Source organism: Pteropus alecto, unplaced genomic scaffold, assembly GCF_000325575.1.
Source record: "Pteropus alecto unplaced genomic scaffold, ASM32557v1 scaffold86, whole genome shotgun sequence".
Lineage (NCBI taxonomy): Eukaryota > Metazoa > Chordata > Mammalia > Chiroptera > Pteropodidae > Pteropus > Pteropus alecto.
Window position 1 is genome coordinate 21,224,849 of NW_006442109.1, and position 17,699 is coordinate 21,242,547.

General features: G+C 33.6%; 1 protein-coding gene across 1 annotated transcript in view; it reads left to right on the top strand.

Annotated features, from left to right (window-relative positions):
- TRPM7 (transient receptor potential cation channel subfamily M member 7) overlaps window positions 1–8,776 on the top strand; it is a 94,761-nt gene extending 85,985 nt beyond the window's left edge. The window contains 5 exon segments of the mRNA XM_006920365.3: window positions 1–8; window positions 10–170; window positions 2,979–3,030; window positions 3,130–3,236; window positions 7,568–8,776. The exon segment at window positions 1–8 is cut by the window's left edge and continues 52 nt beyond it. Coding sequence (XP_006920427.1) covers window positions 1–8; window positions 10–170; window positions 2,979–3,030; window positions 3,130–3,236; window positions 7,568–7,707 — 468 coding nt within the window. The 3' untranslated portion in view covers window positions 7,708–8,776.
- The last annotated feature ends 8,923 nt before the right edge of the window (window positions 8,777–17,699 follow it).

Genomic DNA, 17,699 nt, shown 5'->3' on the forward strand with positions numbered 1-17,699 from the left:
GCAGGACAGTTTTGCTGTGGAAGAATGTATGACTGGAGAATTTAGAAAATACAACAATAATAATGGTGATGAGATTATTCCAACTAATACACTGGAAGAGATCATGTTAGCCTTTAGTCACTGGACTTACGAATATACAAGAGGGGAATTACTGGTACTTGATTTACAAGGTAAATGTATTAAAATATTGCTAAAATGAAATTGTGCAGTAGGTTCTCATTTATGTATATGAATGATACACAGAAATCTAATTTATAAATAGGTAAAATCTTAGGTCGGTAGAGTCTATTAAAAAACCAAGGCAGTAACAGCCATAGCATATAGCTGTCAGGACCCTGAATAGTGGGAACTGGCTATCTTAATTGTTATTTAGGAATAAAGATGTTTTGATAAGCAAAAACATGTAAAATCCCCTATTCTACTCTTACATGTATAGCCTTAGTCTTAAAAGTATGAAGACTGTTTCTTTAAAAGAGTAACAAGTAAAAAAAAACACAGACAAACAAAAAAACAGTAACAAGTATCTCCTTTGCTCTTGGTGTTTACTATGAACTAAACTACCTAAATATTTAGTGGATTAAAATAGTCATTTATTTGTGTATAGTTCTTTGGTTTGGGAATTTGGACAGGGCATATGAGGATGGCTCATCTCTGATGTCTCCTTGGAGAGTTCCATGGCTGGATACTAGCTTGCATAGCTTGACTGGAGTCAAAAGTCTGAGGTCTCTCTTCACTGACAGCTGACTACCTCAGTTCTCCACCAAGTGATCTCTCCACATGGCTAACTAGCTTGGGCTTTCTCATAGCATGGTAGTTTCGGGTAGCTAGATTTCTTACAGGTAGCTGGCTTCCTCCAGAGAGAATGCAGAAACTCTTAGGGACAGGCCAGGAACTGGCTCAGATTCCTTCTGCCGTACTTTACTGGTCAAGGCAAGTAATAAGGACAGCCCAGATTCAAAAAGTAGGGAATAAATTCTAGCACTTGGTCAACAGACCAGCATGTTACAAGGAGGGAAAAACTGATCATATAGCCATTTTTGTTGACAGTGTGCCATTCATGTTTAAAAAAAATTGTGGCTGGAAGAGGGCAGATTTGCTTAAGAAATGTTCGTGCAACTTCGCAGTAGGATCAGAGGAAAAGTAAAATTGAGCAAGTTACCAGCTCTGCCTAGATAATACTTACACGTTATAGCTTTCATTATTTTTTCCCTAAAGAGCAGCCTTAATTTCAAATGTTGACAGACCAGATTTCAAAGTCACATAAGAACAGTTGTTTAGAATGCTTATCACTTGATGACTTCTTTCATTATGTAGATAAAATTGTAAAATATTTGTTGAAAAGCAAACAATTGGTATTGTCAGCTCAAGAAAGAAAAGCTGTGTAAAAATACCTATTCTTTTTTTTAGTAGTTCATCGTTTTACATATATGATTAAGTGGTTTATATAGTGAAAATCCAATTAAATAAAAAGGATCTTAAAGTATATTCTTAAGTATCATTTAATTATCTCCAAACGTGTGTAGGAAGTAAGACTAAACAGATTTTGTCTGAATTGTTAATTAAAAAGATGTCAATTATTTTCAGTAAGCAAAGTAGTTGTGATGTTTTCTACATAATTAATATGTTCATGGGGCCATTTTTCATAGAAATATTATAGATGATTACTACAAACAAGTTAATGTAGAAAAATATAAAGAACAAAGTGTTGTCTTTACTGCTTTTTTTACTTCTGAAGACAAATACATAAACAGGAGCTTTTTTTCTTATTTTTAATCATTTTGTGCTGTGATTTTTCCCCAACTGGGATCGTGCTGTGTGTGTGTATATGTGTTTGTGTGTGTCTCTGTTTTCTTCACTTATTTTTTTCTACCTAACAATATATTATGGGCATCTTCCGGGTCATTACTAAAAATCTGAGTTATCCTTTTTAATAGTTTCTGGATAGTCCATAGTAGAGAAGTATAGCATGATTTACATTCACCCTATTTGTAGTTTTTGGTTTGGGTTTGGGTTTTTTGTTTTTGTTTTGCTATTACAAACAGTGCTGCTACAAACGTTCACGTACTCTTATTTCCATAAAGTAGATTCCTAAATTGGCTTATTAAGGAGAGATGAGTCAACTTTAATAGCAACTGCCAGGTTTTTTTTAAGAGATTGTAGGAATTCATACGCAGCACTGTGTGCAAGCACCCATTTCTCCACAATCTCCCCAGTACTGAATATTCTTAATTTTTGCAAATCTGATGAGCAGAAAGTAGTGCCATGTTTTCATTCGGGCTTTTTCTCTTGTGAAATCGTAACTATCTTATTAGATTTCATTCTAATTGGTTAAATATTTATGATTATTCATATGTCAGTTGATGTTCTTTATGTGAATGAATAGATGAGAGAGACTGAAAAGTGAAAAGATTTATTCATACTTTTGACACCTCTGGGGAGGGCTGGAGGTAAAGGAAGATATTCATAATCTTATTCTTTATATAATCTGACTCTTTTGCAAGAAGATATATTCATATGTTAGTACGTGATTTTTTAAAATCAAAAACACTTTTTAATAAAAATAAAAATCCAAAACACTTTTAAAATGGCCTATTGATTATGCCTTTATGAATCTAATTGTTCTTTGTTAACTGAGGTAGAACAAGGGCATATCATGTAGAATTTAAGAGGAGATATTTGCTTGCAACCTTGACCCTGTTTTGGCAGAAGCTGGTGCCACCAGGAGCTCACATGCATACTTACCAACTATGACATTTAATTCTTTTTCACATCGTAGGAGTTATATTTGTTCCTGGTGCAATGTTGAAGTCATAAGTCAAATTATGAAATATTAAGAGAGAAACTGCACTCTTGAATAATTTAACATTCTATAATGGTTGATGATGCTATAAAATCTTTCATGACTTTTTATTATGCAAATGTCAATGTTTACATCAATTATATAATATAAATTGTCTTTTTTATATATACATATAAAGGCGTGGGTGAAAATTTGACAGACCCATCTGTGATAAAAGCAGAAGAAAAGAGGTAATAAGTTTTAATAATTTCACGAAGACATAATTTCACAGTTTTGAATTCTCCATTTCTATTTGCACAAACTTTCTCTTCTTTTGATGAATTCCATAGGTCCTGTGACATGGTTTTTGGCCCAGCAAATCTAGGAGAAGATGCAATAAAAAACTTTAGAGCAAAACATCACTGTAATTCTTGCTGTAGAAAGCTGAAACTTCCAGGTAAACATTTTCTTAATCGGTATAATGTATAAATTGTTAGCAAAGTTGGGTACTATAATACATTGTAAGGCCAGAGGCACAAATACATATTGTGGATTATAAATGGGTCTGTGCTTTCTTTCATTACTTAAAAAACACACAGTTCATTCATTTAATACATATTTATAATACATATTTATTATGTGTCTCCCGGATGCCAAGAATTGTGCTAGATGTTGACTATACAGTAGTGAACCAGATAGACACGGTCGCTGTCCTCAATGGAGTTTAGTCAAATCATGAATATTGACGAGATTAACAGGGAGTTATAGGATTGTCATAAATGCCAAGCAGAAAAAACAACAGGGGAGCAGATCACCTAACACAAATTTAGAAGTTAGGGAACACTACCTAGAGAACTGACCCCTTTGCCTAAAACTGAAAGATGAATAAACTTTTGAGTTAGCTTGTCAGAAGTTGGGAAAACAGTATTCCATGAAAGCAGGAGTAGGAACTGTAGAGACATTGTCTCATGATAGTAACTTCATCTCCGGTTGAAGAACTGTAAGTCACTATTGAATTAGAAGGTATAGCATAAACCAGTGGTTCTCACTCTTTGGTGGGCATAAGAATTTCCTGTGGAACTTTTTAAAAATTACAGATTCCTGGGACTCACCTCTGAACTGTGTTTTTAAAAAGTCCCTCTCAAAAAAGAAAAAAAAGGCCCTCTCATTATGATCAATAATGTAGTAGTGAAGAGATTGGACTTGGGAACCAGACTGCATTTTTTTTTTAATTTTCATTTATTTATTTTTGAGGATTAAATGAATTGGTATTTGTGATATATTTAAAATAGTGCCAGGCACATATAAATGGTACTATTTTTTAAATTTTAATTGTACATTATTAGTATACAGAAATAACATTGATTTTTCATTCGTTTGTTTTTTCTTTTGGTATACTGACTTATATCCTGCCACCTTGCTAAACTCACTTAATTCTTCCTAGGAGCTTTTTTTTTGTAAATGCCTTGGAATTTTCTATATAGACAGTAGAGATAGTTTTATTACTTCTTTCCAACCTGTATGCCTTTTATTTTTTCTTGACTTTTTTTAATGGCAAGGAATTCCAGTACAGCGTTGAACAGGAATAGTGAGAATAGTAGACATCTTTGTTTTTGTTCCTGATATTAAGGGGAAAACATTCAGCCTTTCACTGTGAAGATGGTGTTCGCTATAAAGGATTTTGTAGATGTACTTTATTAGGTTGAGGAAATTTTCTTCTACTCCTCACATCTTGAAAATGCTTAGCAAATGGTTATTGAATTTTATAAAATGTTTTTTCTGCATCTACTTATATGATTATTTGATTTTTCTTCTTTAATTGGTAATATTATGCTGTATTACATCGACTGATTTTTGAAATGTTGAACCAGTCTTGAATTTGCAGGACAAACTCCATTTTGTCATGATATGTTATGCTCTTTATGTATTGCTGGATTCAATTAGCTGATTTTCTTGAGGATTTTCGCATCTGTGTTCATGAAGAATATTGATCTATGGATTTTTTTTCTTATGCCTTTTCTTGTTTTGCTATCAGGATGATACTAACTTTAAAAATAAGTTGGAAGTGTTCATGCCTCTTCTGTTTTGGGGAATAGATTGTATAGAATCGATATTATCCCTACTTTAAATGTTTGGTAGGATTATCTAGTAAAACTATCTCAGTCTGAAGTTGTTTTTGTCAGATTGTTTTTAGCTAAGAGTTTATTTTTTAAATAGAGGGCTGTTAAGGTTATCAGTTTCTTTTTGAATGAGTTTTAGTAGTTTGTATCTTTCAAAGAATTAGTTCATTTTATTTAAATTTTCAGTTTTAAGGGCATAGTTATTTATATCTTTTTAATGTTTGTAGGGTCTGTGGTGAATTATCTCACTATGGTAATTTCTGCGTTTTATTTCTTGGTTAGTCTGGCTAAGGTATATCAATTTTAATGATACTTTAAAAGCACCAGCTTTTGTTTTCATTGTTTTACTCTGTTTTCTGTTTTCAATTTTATTGGTTTATTCTCTTTATTATTTTCATCTTTCTGTTTGTTCTGGGTTTAGGTTTCCTCTAGTTTGTTAAGGTAAAAGCTTGGATTATTGATTTGAGACCTTCTTTTCTAACAGAAACATTCAGTGCTACAAATTTCCCTCTAAGCATTGTGTTAGCTGCATCCCATAAATTTTGATATGTTTTATTTTTGTTTTTATTTACTTTAAAATATTTCTCATTTCTCTTGAGATTTCCTCTTGACCTTTGGATTACTTAAAAGTATCTTTTTTAGTTCTTAAATATTTAGAAAAATTTTAGTTATCTTTCCGTTATCGATTTCTTGTTTAATTTCATTGTAATAAGAGAACATGCTTTATATGTTTTTAATTTAAAAAAATTTTTAGCCATATATAGTCTCTGGTGAACATTGCATATGCACTTGAGAATATTTTGTTGGGTGGTGTATCTATAAATGTTAATTAAGGAAAGTTTGTGGTAGTGTTTAGGTTTTTTATTCTTGCTAATTTTCTGTCCACTTGTTCTGTTGATTATTTAGAAAGGAGGTGTCTAAGTATAATTGTGGATTTATCTATTTTGTCTTTTAGTTCTATCAGTTTTTCCTTCATGTGTTTTGAAGCTTTGTTATTAGCTGTATACACATTCATAGTTATGTCGTCTTGGTGAATTGAATTGATTTTTTTATCATTTTGTAATGCTGTGGTAATTTTCCTTGTTCTTAAGTCTACTGTCTCTGATATTAGCATAGATACTCTAGCTATCTTTTGATTAGTGGTTTCATCAGATGTCTTTTCCCATTCTTTTTACCTACATGTATTATGTTTAAAGTGGGTTTCTTATAAATAGCATATAGTTGGGTCCTTGGTTTAATTCTCCTATATGCCTGAAACTCTCCACAACTAATTTCATCCTATCCCATAGCCATAAATGCAGACTACATATTGATAGTACCAAATTTAACTGAAGCCTTAACTTCTTTCCTGAGCTCTTATTTCTATATTTAGTTTTCTGCATTTCTACTTGGATACCCTAAAGCATCTTTATAAGTAGCTTGTTCATTCTGGAACTTTTGACTTTTACTTCCCACCCTTATTCACAAAGCTCTGCTTCCCCGTGTCATTAATGGTTACCCAATTGCTCAGACTCTAAACCTAAAAGGTAACCAATTCCTCTTTTTCTCTCACCTTTCAAAACCAATCTGACAAATTCTGTCTACTCTTAATTCTGAAATCTTCATAGAGTTCATTGATTTCTCTTCATCTACATTGCCACCGTTTTGTTTCCTGGATTCTTGTCAATTGCCCAACAAGACTTCACATGACAATCAGAATAGGCATTGAAAACAAATCTGATTATTTCTGCCTTAAGACTGCTTAATATCTTCTAGTAGTTTTTCATTGAAATCTGTACTTCTTACTATAGCTTGCATCCCTTAAATCAGGGGTTAGTAAACTTTTCTGTAAAAGGCAAGGTAGCAGATAATTTACGTTTTGTGAGCCATATGGCCTGTATCACTAGTCACTACAATGGTAGAACTAGGTAGCTAGTTCTGCCTAGTTATACCATTGTTCTGTAGTGCAGAAATAGGCATGGAGAATCTATAAACCAATGACTTGCTTCATTCCAATAAAACTATTTACAAAAACAGTTGGCCAGATTTGGCCCACAGACTGTTGTTTGATAACCTTTGGCCATTAACTGCTGCTTGACTTCATTTTCTAATAGTCTTCCCCTCACTCACTATATGCAAGCCACACTGTCTTCATGCCATTCTTAGAACACACCAAGTCCATTTCCTTCTCATAGTTTGCAGTTAACCTTCCCTCTGCCTAGAACACTCCTCCTAGAACTTTGATATGTCACTTCTCAGTATTCAGGTCTTTTCCGCCCAGCTCTGTCTAAAAGAATCACCTTATACCATTTCTCAAGTGGCCTTCATCACACTGTCGTCTTAAAAGCACTTGTTACTACTAATAATTCTGTCATTTTTCTATTTGTTTTTCTTTACCCACTAGAATATAAGCTCCATGAGAGCAGGAACCTTGTCTGCCTCGTTCATCATTATGTTTTCATACTTATGTGCATTATTAACTCATGGTCACAGTGAAATAATTATTTGATAAATGAATGAGTGATTTCATTTTTATATGTATCAGTTTTGTGACTTTTGAATTTATAATAACCTGGTAGAAAATAGATCTGGGATATTTAGAGGAAAACAAATATAGAAATGTTCTTAATTTTCTGTTTCTAATAAGTAATGACTTTTTCTTTCTTTTTTGTTGGGGTGGTGAATATAGACCTGAAGAGGAATGACTATACACCTGATAAAATTATATTTCCTCAGGATGAGCCTTCAGATTTGACTCTTGGAAAATCTGAGCCCGGAAATTCCACCAAAGAATCAGAATCAACTAATTCTATTCGTCTCATGTTATAACTGAATCATTGGTTTTGCCTACACCTCATAACAATGTTACTGTGTCACTTTTCCTTCACGAGGAAATTATTTGGTAATAGAGAAAAGTGTGTACAAATTAAGTATGCTGACTGGCACAGGTAAAATGACCTGATTAAATTAGTCAGGGACTCTCTGTGGAATACAGCTAGCAGCTGTTTAAGGTAAAGGAAAATTAGTATTTATAACTTTTTAAAGGGCTCTTTTTAGCAGAGGATTTCATTTGATTTTGTTCTGATGAGGGTGATACCCTCTCTTATGTGGTGCAATACCATTAACCAAAGTTAGGTGTTCATGCAGATGTTATTGGCAGCTGGTTTACTGCCATTCAGCTAGTGAAATGAAATCACCTAGCCTTTTGGTTAAATGGCAGTCAGGCGTCTTCCTCAGTATGTTTTAGTGTGTTCAGTGATGATGTTACATAGTTCCCAACTAGGTGCTGCTGGCCACGGGAAAGGCGACTTGTAATTCTAGTTTCACAGGGATAAAAGAAGCCTGAGCTGAAAGACATTTCCTAAGAGGGACTTTATGAATCAGGGTTAGGCTCCATATTTTAAAGGTAGAGCCAGTTTTTTGTTAAATAGAGCCCTTAATTGTGCGAAAGTATTAGCGTTTTGTTTTTGTTTTTTTTTTAAATATATATATTTTTTATCAAGTCATTGTTAAGTAGAAGAAAGCCATGGTAGACTGGTATAACCTAAATATATCAAAGGAGAAATTTAACGCATTTTTCAAGAGAAGCTACCTTGTGAGAAAAGTTAAAGTGCTTTTTTCCTGTTTATATCTGTAATGAAAACCTGGAAGTTATATACTTCTCCAAAGATTTTTTTGACCAGTATATCAAAGCAGGATGTAAACATGAACTCTTGCATATATTTAAAATTGTGTAGGAACATCTGAACATGAATTTTGTTTGTGGTACTTACTTAAGAACTTGAGTTGGATTATCATTATGTCGGGAGATTGCAATGCAACTTTATACCAATAAAATGTTATTTAACTGTCCCAGGTATTGTTGAATATTGAACAAAAAGAAATGCTTTTCATCTGACTAAAGTTTTATGCTTTGATTTATTTTTCATTTTTTTTTCCATTTCATTTGTTTCCTAGGTACTAATTTTAATTTTATTTGGGAGGGAGCAGTGTAAATCTTATTTGTATTCAGTAGTGTATCTTATAGATACAGATGAGGCAAGGAGAGATAAACTGTTTAGTGTTTAATATTGATGGGGGGAGAAAGAAAAAATGTATTAAAGATATTATACTATATACATTTTGTATATCATTAAATCTTTAAAAGAAATTAAATAAATTTATTCTTGTTTACAAATGTTTAGTGAGTTTTAATCTCAAAAATTACATATTTTCAGTGTTAATTTGTTTTCAGAGGATCAGTTTTTTTAAAGGAACCATTTGTACACCTGTGCTTTTTGATCCCCTGTCCTAGACAGTGTTTAAGGTGATCTTGGTTTCCTCCTGTTTTGATTTTTTTTAATCTTCTAGGATGTCAGAAAATGGGGGTATGGATTATCTATTGATGTTTAATTTTATGTCAGTTATTTTTACAAGATAATAGTAGTGAACATTATTTAGTGCTTAATAGGAGCCAGGTATTACTCTCAATATTACATATATATTAACCCATTTATTTCTTATAACAATCCTATGAAATAGGTGTTATTATATTTTACCAGTTAGAAAATCAAGGTATTAGGTAAAGTAACTCTCCTAAGATTTTTAAAATTGGTAAGTAGCAGCACTAGGATTCAAACACAGGTGGACTGGCTTTCATTTATGCTCTTGAGCCCCATGCTATATTGACTTTTAAGCAGGACCACTGATGGTTTCTGTGCTACTTTCTGGTTACTTTTCTAAAACAAATCTACTTTCTTACCTTTTTTGGTTAATTCTAGAAAGTAACAGTTTACCTGAAAACATTTATTTATCCCAAAAAAGTATTGTCTTTCTTTAGATACTGAAGTTTATCATTATTACTGAAGGTGTCATTTGCTTAATCCCTTTAACATTTTCTTCTCAGTCTCATCCTACTGAGAATAAACTTTATCCCTTTACCAGATTACTTCTTAAAGCATCTTTTGCAGGTGTTCAGTGTGGATGATATATGTGAGCCATTACTATTTCAAAAGTAACACATGTTGATTGCACTAAAACATTAAAAGATTTTAAAATGTAAAGAAAAATATAAAAATTACCCTCCTTTCTCACCTTTAAGTTGAACTGTGTTGCTTTTATTGGTACTATCTGTCTTTTTACCCCCTTAGACTGTATGCTTCGCAGAGGGAAGGACCCTAAGGATTTTTCACTACTGTAACACCAAAGACTTTGCATAGCATGGTTTATAATAAGCACATCATTTTTTAAAAAATTATCGTTTTAAAAATGTTTTTCTACATTACCAGACTCTCTCAAGGAAGACAGATCATAGTGTTATAGTCTTGTGTGCTTAAGTAGACAACCAAGGCAAGAGTACCGAATAAATAGCTGTTAGTCACTTAGAAGAGAGATCAAATAATTATTTGCAGAGAAGGATGCATCTCTGGGTAGGAATTTTGTGATCTTCTTATTTACCACATCTGTGCTGATTGTTTCCTAGCTATGTTTTTTATCTGTATTTGAGGAACCCAGATTCTCAGACCTGTCACAACTAGCACTTAAATACTTAGTAATTATGTATTGGGGTGAAACCTCCTAACCGCCACGTGTCTCTCAAAACTAGATCATCTATTACCAACTAAGAGCTGTCATGTTTATTTTTGTTATTTCCATTACTGTCTTGCTGGAGTTTGTAGAGTATAGGTGCTCAATAAATATAAGTACTGCAGAATATTTCCAGTATTAGATGATCTGTGGGCTTTTTCTTAGAAAAATCCCAAGCTAAGGATCTGATCCTCTCTGGAATATGTTTTACTCCTTCTAGGCTCTTCAGAAATTCCTCAAAGCAGAATTTCTCCCTGGGGTCCATGATTTCAATCATGGTGATCATAGGCAGGGAGGGTTATTCTTCAGAAAAGCCACATACTCAAGCTTACAGTAAACAGTGCCAATCGAACAGATACTTTTTGTTAAGCCCTGCCGCACCCCACATTTAGCTCTCTCCTTTGCAGTCATGTACCTCATAAAAGTGTTCAGTTGATGACAACTGCATATACCAGGGTGGTCCCATAGATAATAATGGGGCTGAAGAATTTTTATCGAGACGCATTACTCATGTTTGTTGTGATACTGGCATAAGGAACCTCTGCTGCCAGTCACATGAAAGTATAACAGTTATGTATAGTACATAATACTTGATAATAAAAACTATGTTGCTGCTTTATGTACTTACTATATTTTTTATCATTATTTTAGAGTGTACTCTTTCTACTTATAAAAAAAAGTTTGCTCTCAAACAGTATGCCGTGTTAACACTGGCAGCAGTCTCATACTGCTTGTGTTTACTGCATCTCTTGATTGTATCATGTTCTCTTGTGTTTAATTTACTCTTATGTTTTGTACAGTAACATGTACTAGGTTTGTAGCCTAGGAGCAACAGGCTATACCACACAGCCTAGGTGTGAAGTAGGCTCTACCATCTAGGTTTGTTTAAAAGTGTACTCTGTGATGTTTACACACGATAAAATCACCTAATGATGCATTATCCTCATTGTTAAGGGGTGTGTGTCTATACTTGTTTTTGTCTTGGAATTTCTGTGCAGTCCTGTGTTATGAAACTTCTTTCATTTTAATTATAAATGTCATTTTAATTATAAATGTATATATTTCTAAAACTAATACCTTTATACCTAAAAAATTAAGTTTCTTAATATCAGATAATATAATCATTCTCAAACCCTTTTTTTTTTTTTTTTACAATTTGCTTGAGTCAGGACCCAGTTAAGATTTATACCTTGCAATTGCTTGATTTGTCTTTAAAGTCTCTCTTAATATATAGGTTTCTTCTTCCATTTTTTTTTTTCTAATTTATTTTTTGAAGAACCAGCTTATTTGTTCTAAAAAGTTTCCCACAGTCAGGATTTTGCTAATTATTTCCCTTAGATGTCATTTTTACATGTTTCTGTTTCCTGTATATGCTATAAACTAGTTAGGTGTAGAAGCTTGGTCAGATTTGAGATTATATTTTTCATAAGAGAGCTTCGTCGGCAGTGTTGTATACTTCCATTAAGAAACACGGGTTGTCTTTTTTATTGTGATTGCCTAGATTTATTAATTAGGTCACTGGTTTTCAAAGTGGACCACAGACTCTGAGGGTCCCCAGGACACTTTTCACAGGCCCACAAGATCAAAACTTCTCATAATTCTAAGGTAGTAATGGCCTTTTTCACTAGGTTGAAAGTTTACTGATGGGGTAAAATCATTGTTGGGTAAAACTGCTGGTACTTTAGTGTGAATCAAGGCAGTAGCACCAAACTGTACTAGTGGTCATGTTCTTCACCCTCACACCACAGTTTAAAAAAAGTTTATTTCATTTAAAATGCCTTTGATGAAGTAATAAGTTAATTTTTAATTACCCTTGACCCTTGTATACTTTTCTTTAATATTCTGTGGAACAAAATGAAAAATAAGCATAAAACACTTTTTTTAAATTAAATTTATTGGGGTAACAGTGGTTAATACAATTATATAATTTTCAGGTGTACATTATAATTTGACATCTGTATATTCTATTGTGTGTTTACCACCCAAAGTCCAGTTTCCTTCAGCTACCATATATTTGATCCCCTTTACCCACTTCACCCTCCCCCTACCCCCCTATATTTAACCCCCTTTGCTCCATCTACCTCTCCCCTCCCCTACTCCCTACCCTCTGGTGCATAAAACACTTTGCTGCATAATGAAATGCGATGATTGTCTCAGAGAAAAACACTTATGTAATTATGTGAGTTGGGAACTGAATTAGTCCTTTCATTGAACATCATTTCTACTTGAAAGATTTCATGACTGGCAGACAAACCACAGTTATTCAGATGAGTATTTGGCAGAAGAATAATACTTGTTAATGCTAAAGTTAGAACTTTCAAGAGAAACTTGGAATTTTGGAAAACTTGCCTTTTAACACCAGTAGCACAACAGATTCTCAATACTTTTCTAATGAAATCAGTGTTGATTTAACAGTGGTCGTTTTTGATAGTATATAAAGAAATTTGTCAGTGTTTGGAAGATCCGTGTAACAACCAATATTTTCCAAGTGATCTATGCATGGTATTTAAAATAACACATGAGTGAAGATCTAGCAGAGGAGAAGTTTATAGGCTTTCAGATTCTAAACTGGTTCGCCTTTAGAAAACTACTTGTACAATTTTGGTGGTGTCTCAAATAAGAATATCCACAATTACCTCAAAAGGTTATTAAGGTACTCCTCTCCCTACAAAGCTACAGTAATCAAGACTGTGTGTAACAGCATATAGGTCAGTAAAATAAAATTGAGTCCAGAAGTTTATGATTGATTGATTTTTGACGAGGGTGCCAAAACAACTCAATGGGGGAAAATAGTCTTTTCAGTAAATTGTTCTGGAACAAACTAGAGAGCTACATGTATATTATGAAGTTGAACCCCTACTTCACACCATATACAAAAATTAAAATAGATCAGAAACTTAAATTTAAGAGCCAGATGAAGAAAACATAGGGGTAAATCTTCGTAACCTTGGATCAGGCAATAGTTTCTTAGGTATGACACCAATAACAAAAGCAACCAAAGGAAAAGAACAAATTGAAATTCAAAATTTAAAAATTTTGTTCTTCAAAATATACCATCAACAGCAAAAAGACAACTCAGAATGGGAGAAAAATTTTACAAGTATATCTGATAAAAGACCTGTATAAAGAACTACAATTCATCAATAAAAAGACAACTTAAAACTGGGCAAAACATCTGAATAGAATTTCTCCAAAGGAGACATATAAATAATCCAGCAACACATGAAAAGATGTTCTACGTCATTAGCCATCAGGGAAATTCAAATAAAAACTACTGCAACGAAATACCACATCACACCCACTAGGATAGCGAGAATCAAGATGATAAGTGTTGTACAAGAATGTGAAGAAATTGGAACTGTTATACTTTGCCAGTAGGAATTTAAGTGGTGTAGCCACTTTGAAAAACAGTCTGGCAGTTCCTCAGAGGTTAAACATGGAGTAACCATATGACATAGCAATTTTACCCCTGGTTGTATTCCTTAGAGAGTTAGAAATATGTCTACACAAAACTTTATACATGAATGTTCATAGCAGCATTATTGATAATACCCCCAAAAATGGAGACAACCCAAATGTCCAACCGATAAATATACGGTATATCCATACAATAGAATATTATCTAGCAATAAAAAAGGAAGTACTGATATATTCTACAGCATCTTAGGCGCCTTTCAATTCTGTAGCTATTGCATATACACTGCAATGCAAAATGGAGCCGGACAGACTTGGATTCTCATTCTTGCTTTGCCACTTATTCCATGAGTGACCAGCTAATTGAGCAAGCCTCTCTGACAATACTTACATTGTTGTGATGGTTCAATGAGTTAAGTATTCCACACATAGAGGTACTGGAATCACAGGCCTCTTTATACTACCTTCTTTCCATGGACATACCAATGAAGAGAAGAGGACATGATGGAGAATAGAGAACATTCTGAGTGATGTTTCTCTTTACAAAGGAATTTATGATCTTTTGTATAGTTAAAATATGAGCACATACTTAAGAGATACGTAGATGTGTATAATGTACATCAAAGTACATAAGCTGGCTCCATAGTTATTTCAACATTTTAAGGCACTTTTAGGTTACCCTTCAAGAGTGAAGTTAGGAAAAAAAGATGTAAAAAGTAGCCATGAGTACAAATGTAAAACTAAAACATTAAGAGAATTTTAAGTGACTGTACAAATGCTCAGTCATATAGAAGTGCACATGTAAGAAAGTCAAAATAATGGGAAATAAGTGGGAAGAGTTGGACAGAGAATAAATCCAAGTGATCAACAGATTGTAAGCTATATGGAGGTAAAGACTTGTATGTTATTCACTAACTCCTGGCACAGTAACTGGCACAAAGTGATGCACGATACTGTCTGGATTAATAAATAAGGACTATTTAATAGGAGTTCCAAAATGAAAGACCTAGAAGGGAAGAAAGAAATAAAAGGACCCACTTAATGCCACATTTTGGTGACTGCAAATAAAGAGCAAAAACATAAATTTACAAAGGAAAAAAAATCACAAGAATTCTCACCTGTCACAGTATCTAAAGGGAGCAAAGCAATATTGTTAAGAAAAGAGGAGTTTGAAAGCCATTTGATGGCATGCTCAGAAAGTTTGCCAGTTTTTGGAAAATGTTAAGGATGTACTCAGGATCTAAACAGGAAGACATGAGATAAAAGATGGGCGAGCAAAGATTCATGAACTGCAAAGTTAAATACTTGCTGACATTTATATATGGTATAATTCTTTAAATCAGAATTTTAAAATTGTGAAAAGAAGATTCAGGAGGTCATGATAGTAAAACATACTGAAGGTCTCATCTATTTGGGTAAAGATATAAGTATTAATTCTTGACATTAATTGAAAAATAACCCTTGCTATCTTGACTTGAACTATGTGACGGCAGGAGCTAAAGAATTTTCACAGGAATTCATTCTAAGCAATTTAGAGCTTAGAAACTAAGTAGGTTGGGTCAGTATGGTATCCCTTGCTATACAAACCTTGTACCCAAAAACATTAACGAGAGCTAATGAATATTTGTTAAAATACTTAAACATAAATAGAAAAATAAAAAACAATGTATAACTTCTAGACAATTAGAAGGAAACAAAAGAGTCTGAGGGAGGTGAAGGGAAGTTCAAAAAAAGTAATCCACTAGAGAAGCAAAAAACAAGGAGAGCCAGATTTCCTTTCTTCTTTGTTCACAGTTTTAAAAGCCATTAGTTGAGACCAATCTGGGTAGTCCTCCGATTGCTGTGGGGCAGTTGTGACCTGGCCCAGGGTGTCAGAGAAGCAAGATGGGGATGGTGTCTGTGTAATGTGATGCGGTGAGGGTGGGGGTTGGCAGTGACAAAGGATTATTTACATGCAGAGTGGTCGATCAAATAGGGAAACATTGAACATAATGGGAGATAGAGCATACACCTATGTCTCAGATATGTTTCTAAATACTATTGTCTAAAATGAACCAAGGCTCTTAAGAGAAATGGGTGACTTCAGAACTGGTGCAGGGAAGGTACAAGGCGAGTCTGGAAGATCTTGTGCCAAAAAGTAAGGAAGTGCTTAAAGAATGATGGGGGTATGTCAAAAGGATACAGAAAATCTCTTGAAGGGGCCCCTGCTGGCTGTTCTCGAGACAATTTGTAGATAAAAAATAAGTGATGATTATAACATTCTAATTCATTGAATAAAGTAAGAATTCATGAAACTATACTGATTAAAATAAAAGAGTAAGTAAATGGGGAAAGGAGAAAATTTATAGTAGAGTACCAACTGATGAATGTAGTCAGAATAACAGCACTAGAAAAATCATTTGGTAACCACCATAGTGATAATTAATCCAGCCAAGCAACATCGATTAATGTTAAAACAAGTGTGAAAGTTTGGCTCAAAGTCCTCCTTACAAAATTCTGATTACAAAAGAGAAGAGTAACTACAGTAGAGAAGCCTGGCAGATCCCACTTTAGTGATTACAGTTAACATCACCAGTGTTGGGACAAATCAAAATTGCATAGCACCTAATACAGTGCAGTAAGAACACAGCAGCACTTCTGTAATACTCTTACTACAAATGCATATTGTGAACTGATCACGAGGAAACATCAGGCAAACCTAAATTGAGGGATATTTTTTAAGATAACTGTCCAGTAATCATCAAATGTGTTAAGTTCTTGAAAGGGGAAAAGATACATAGAACTGTTTCAGGTTGAAGGACTTGGAAGAAATGTGACAACTAAATGTAACATGCGGTCTCAGCTGAGCCATGCCTGGACTCTGACCTACAGAAAACTATGAGATAATAAATGTGTGTTGTTTTAAATCACTAATTTTGTGGTGATTTGTCACATAGTTCAGAACATTAATATATAGGTCATCTTACTCATGACTAGACATAAAAAATTTTGAACAAAAGATTAACAAATAGAATCCTCCAATTCTTGAAAATGATACTACATCATAAACAAGATAGGTTTATCCAAGGAATAGAAGATTGGTTAAATATATGACCATCATCAATAATTAAGCATGATAACAGAATAAAGAAGAAAAATCTCATGATTATCTCAAAAGACAGAAAAACCTGGTCACACTCAATATCCATTCATGATTACAACTCTCAAAAAAACTGCCTTTAGCAAACATCATACTAATGGCAAATTATTCAAAGCTTTTCCTCTTAGTTCAAGAATGCACTAAAGATACCTACCATTACCCACTTCTATTCAGCATTTTACTGGAGGAGCTGGTTCAAAATGGAAGAAATAAAAGGCACAGGGATCAGAAAGGAAAAAAGACTCTTTTTTGTAGAAGACTTGAATGTGTTTGAAGAAAATCCAAAAACCTATATTAAAATTAGACTTTAGAAAGTTTCCTAGATACAAGATAAATATGAATATGAATTGTATTTTTACCTCCTGGCATCAAACAAAATGAAATTTTAACAAGATTCCATTGATTTAGGAGAAACAGAAGGACTTGGGAGAACTTCACTGCAAAAGGAGCAGGGTGATAGGATACAAGTTCTGCCAATGCACCACTGAGGTGACTTCAAGAAGCACTTCTGTGAATAGACCGCAAATATCAAATAGCTGCAAGAGTCCATACCTCTAGTTGTCAGGATCCCTTATCTAGGTGTCAAAAAATGACTATTCTTAATGTCTTTGTGTAGCCTGAGCATATATATATGTGTGTTCTTTTCTTTAAAACCAATTGGACATAGAGGGGATGCACAGCTATAGGCAGACTTCGTTGCCTT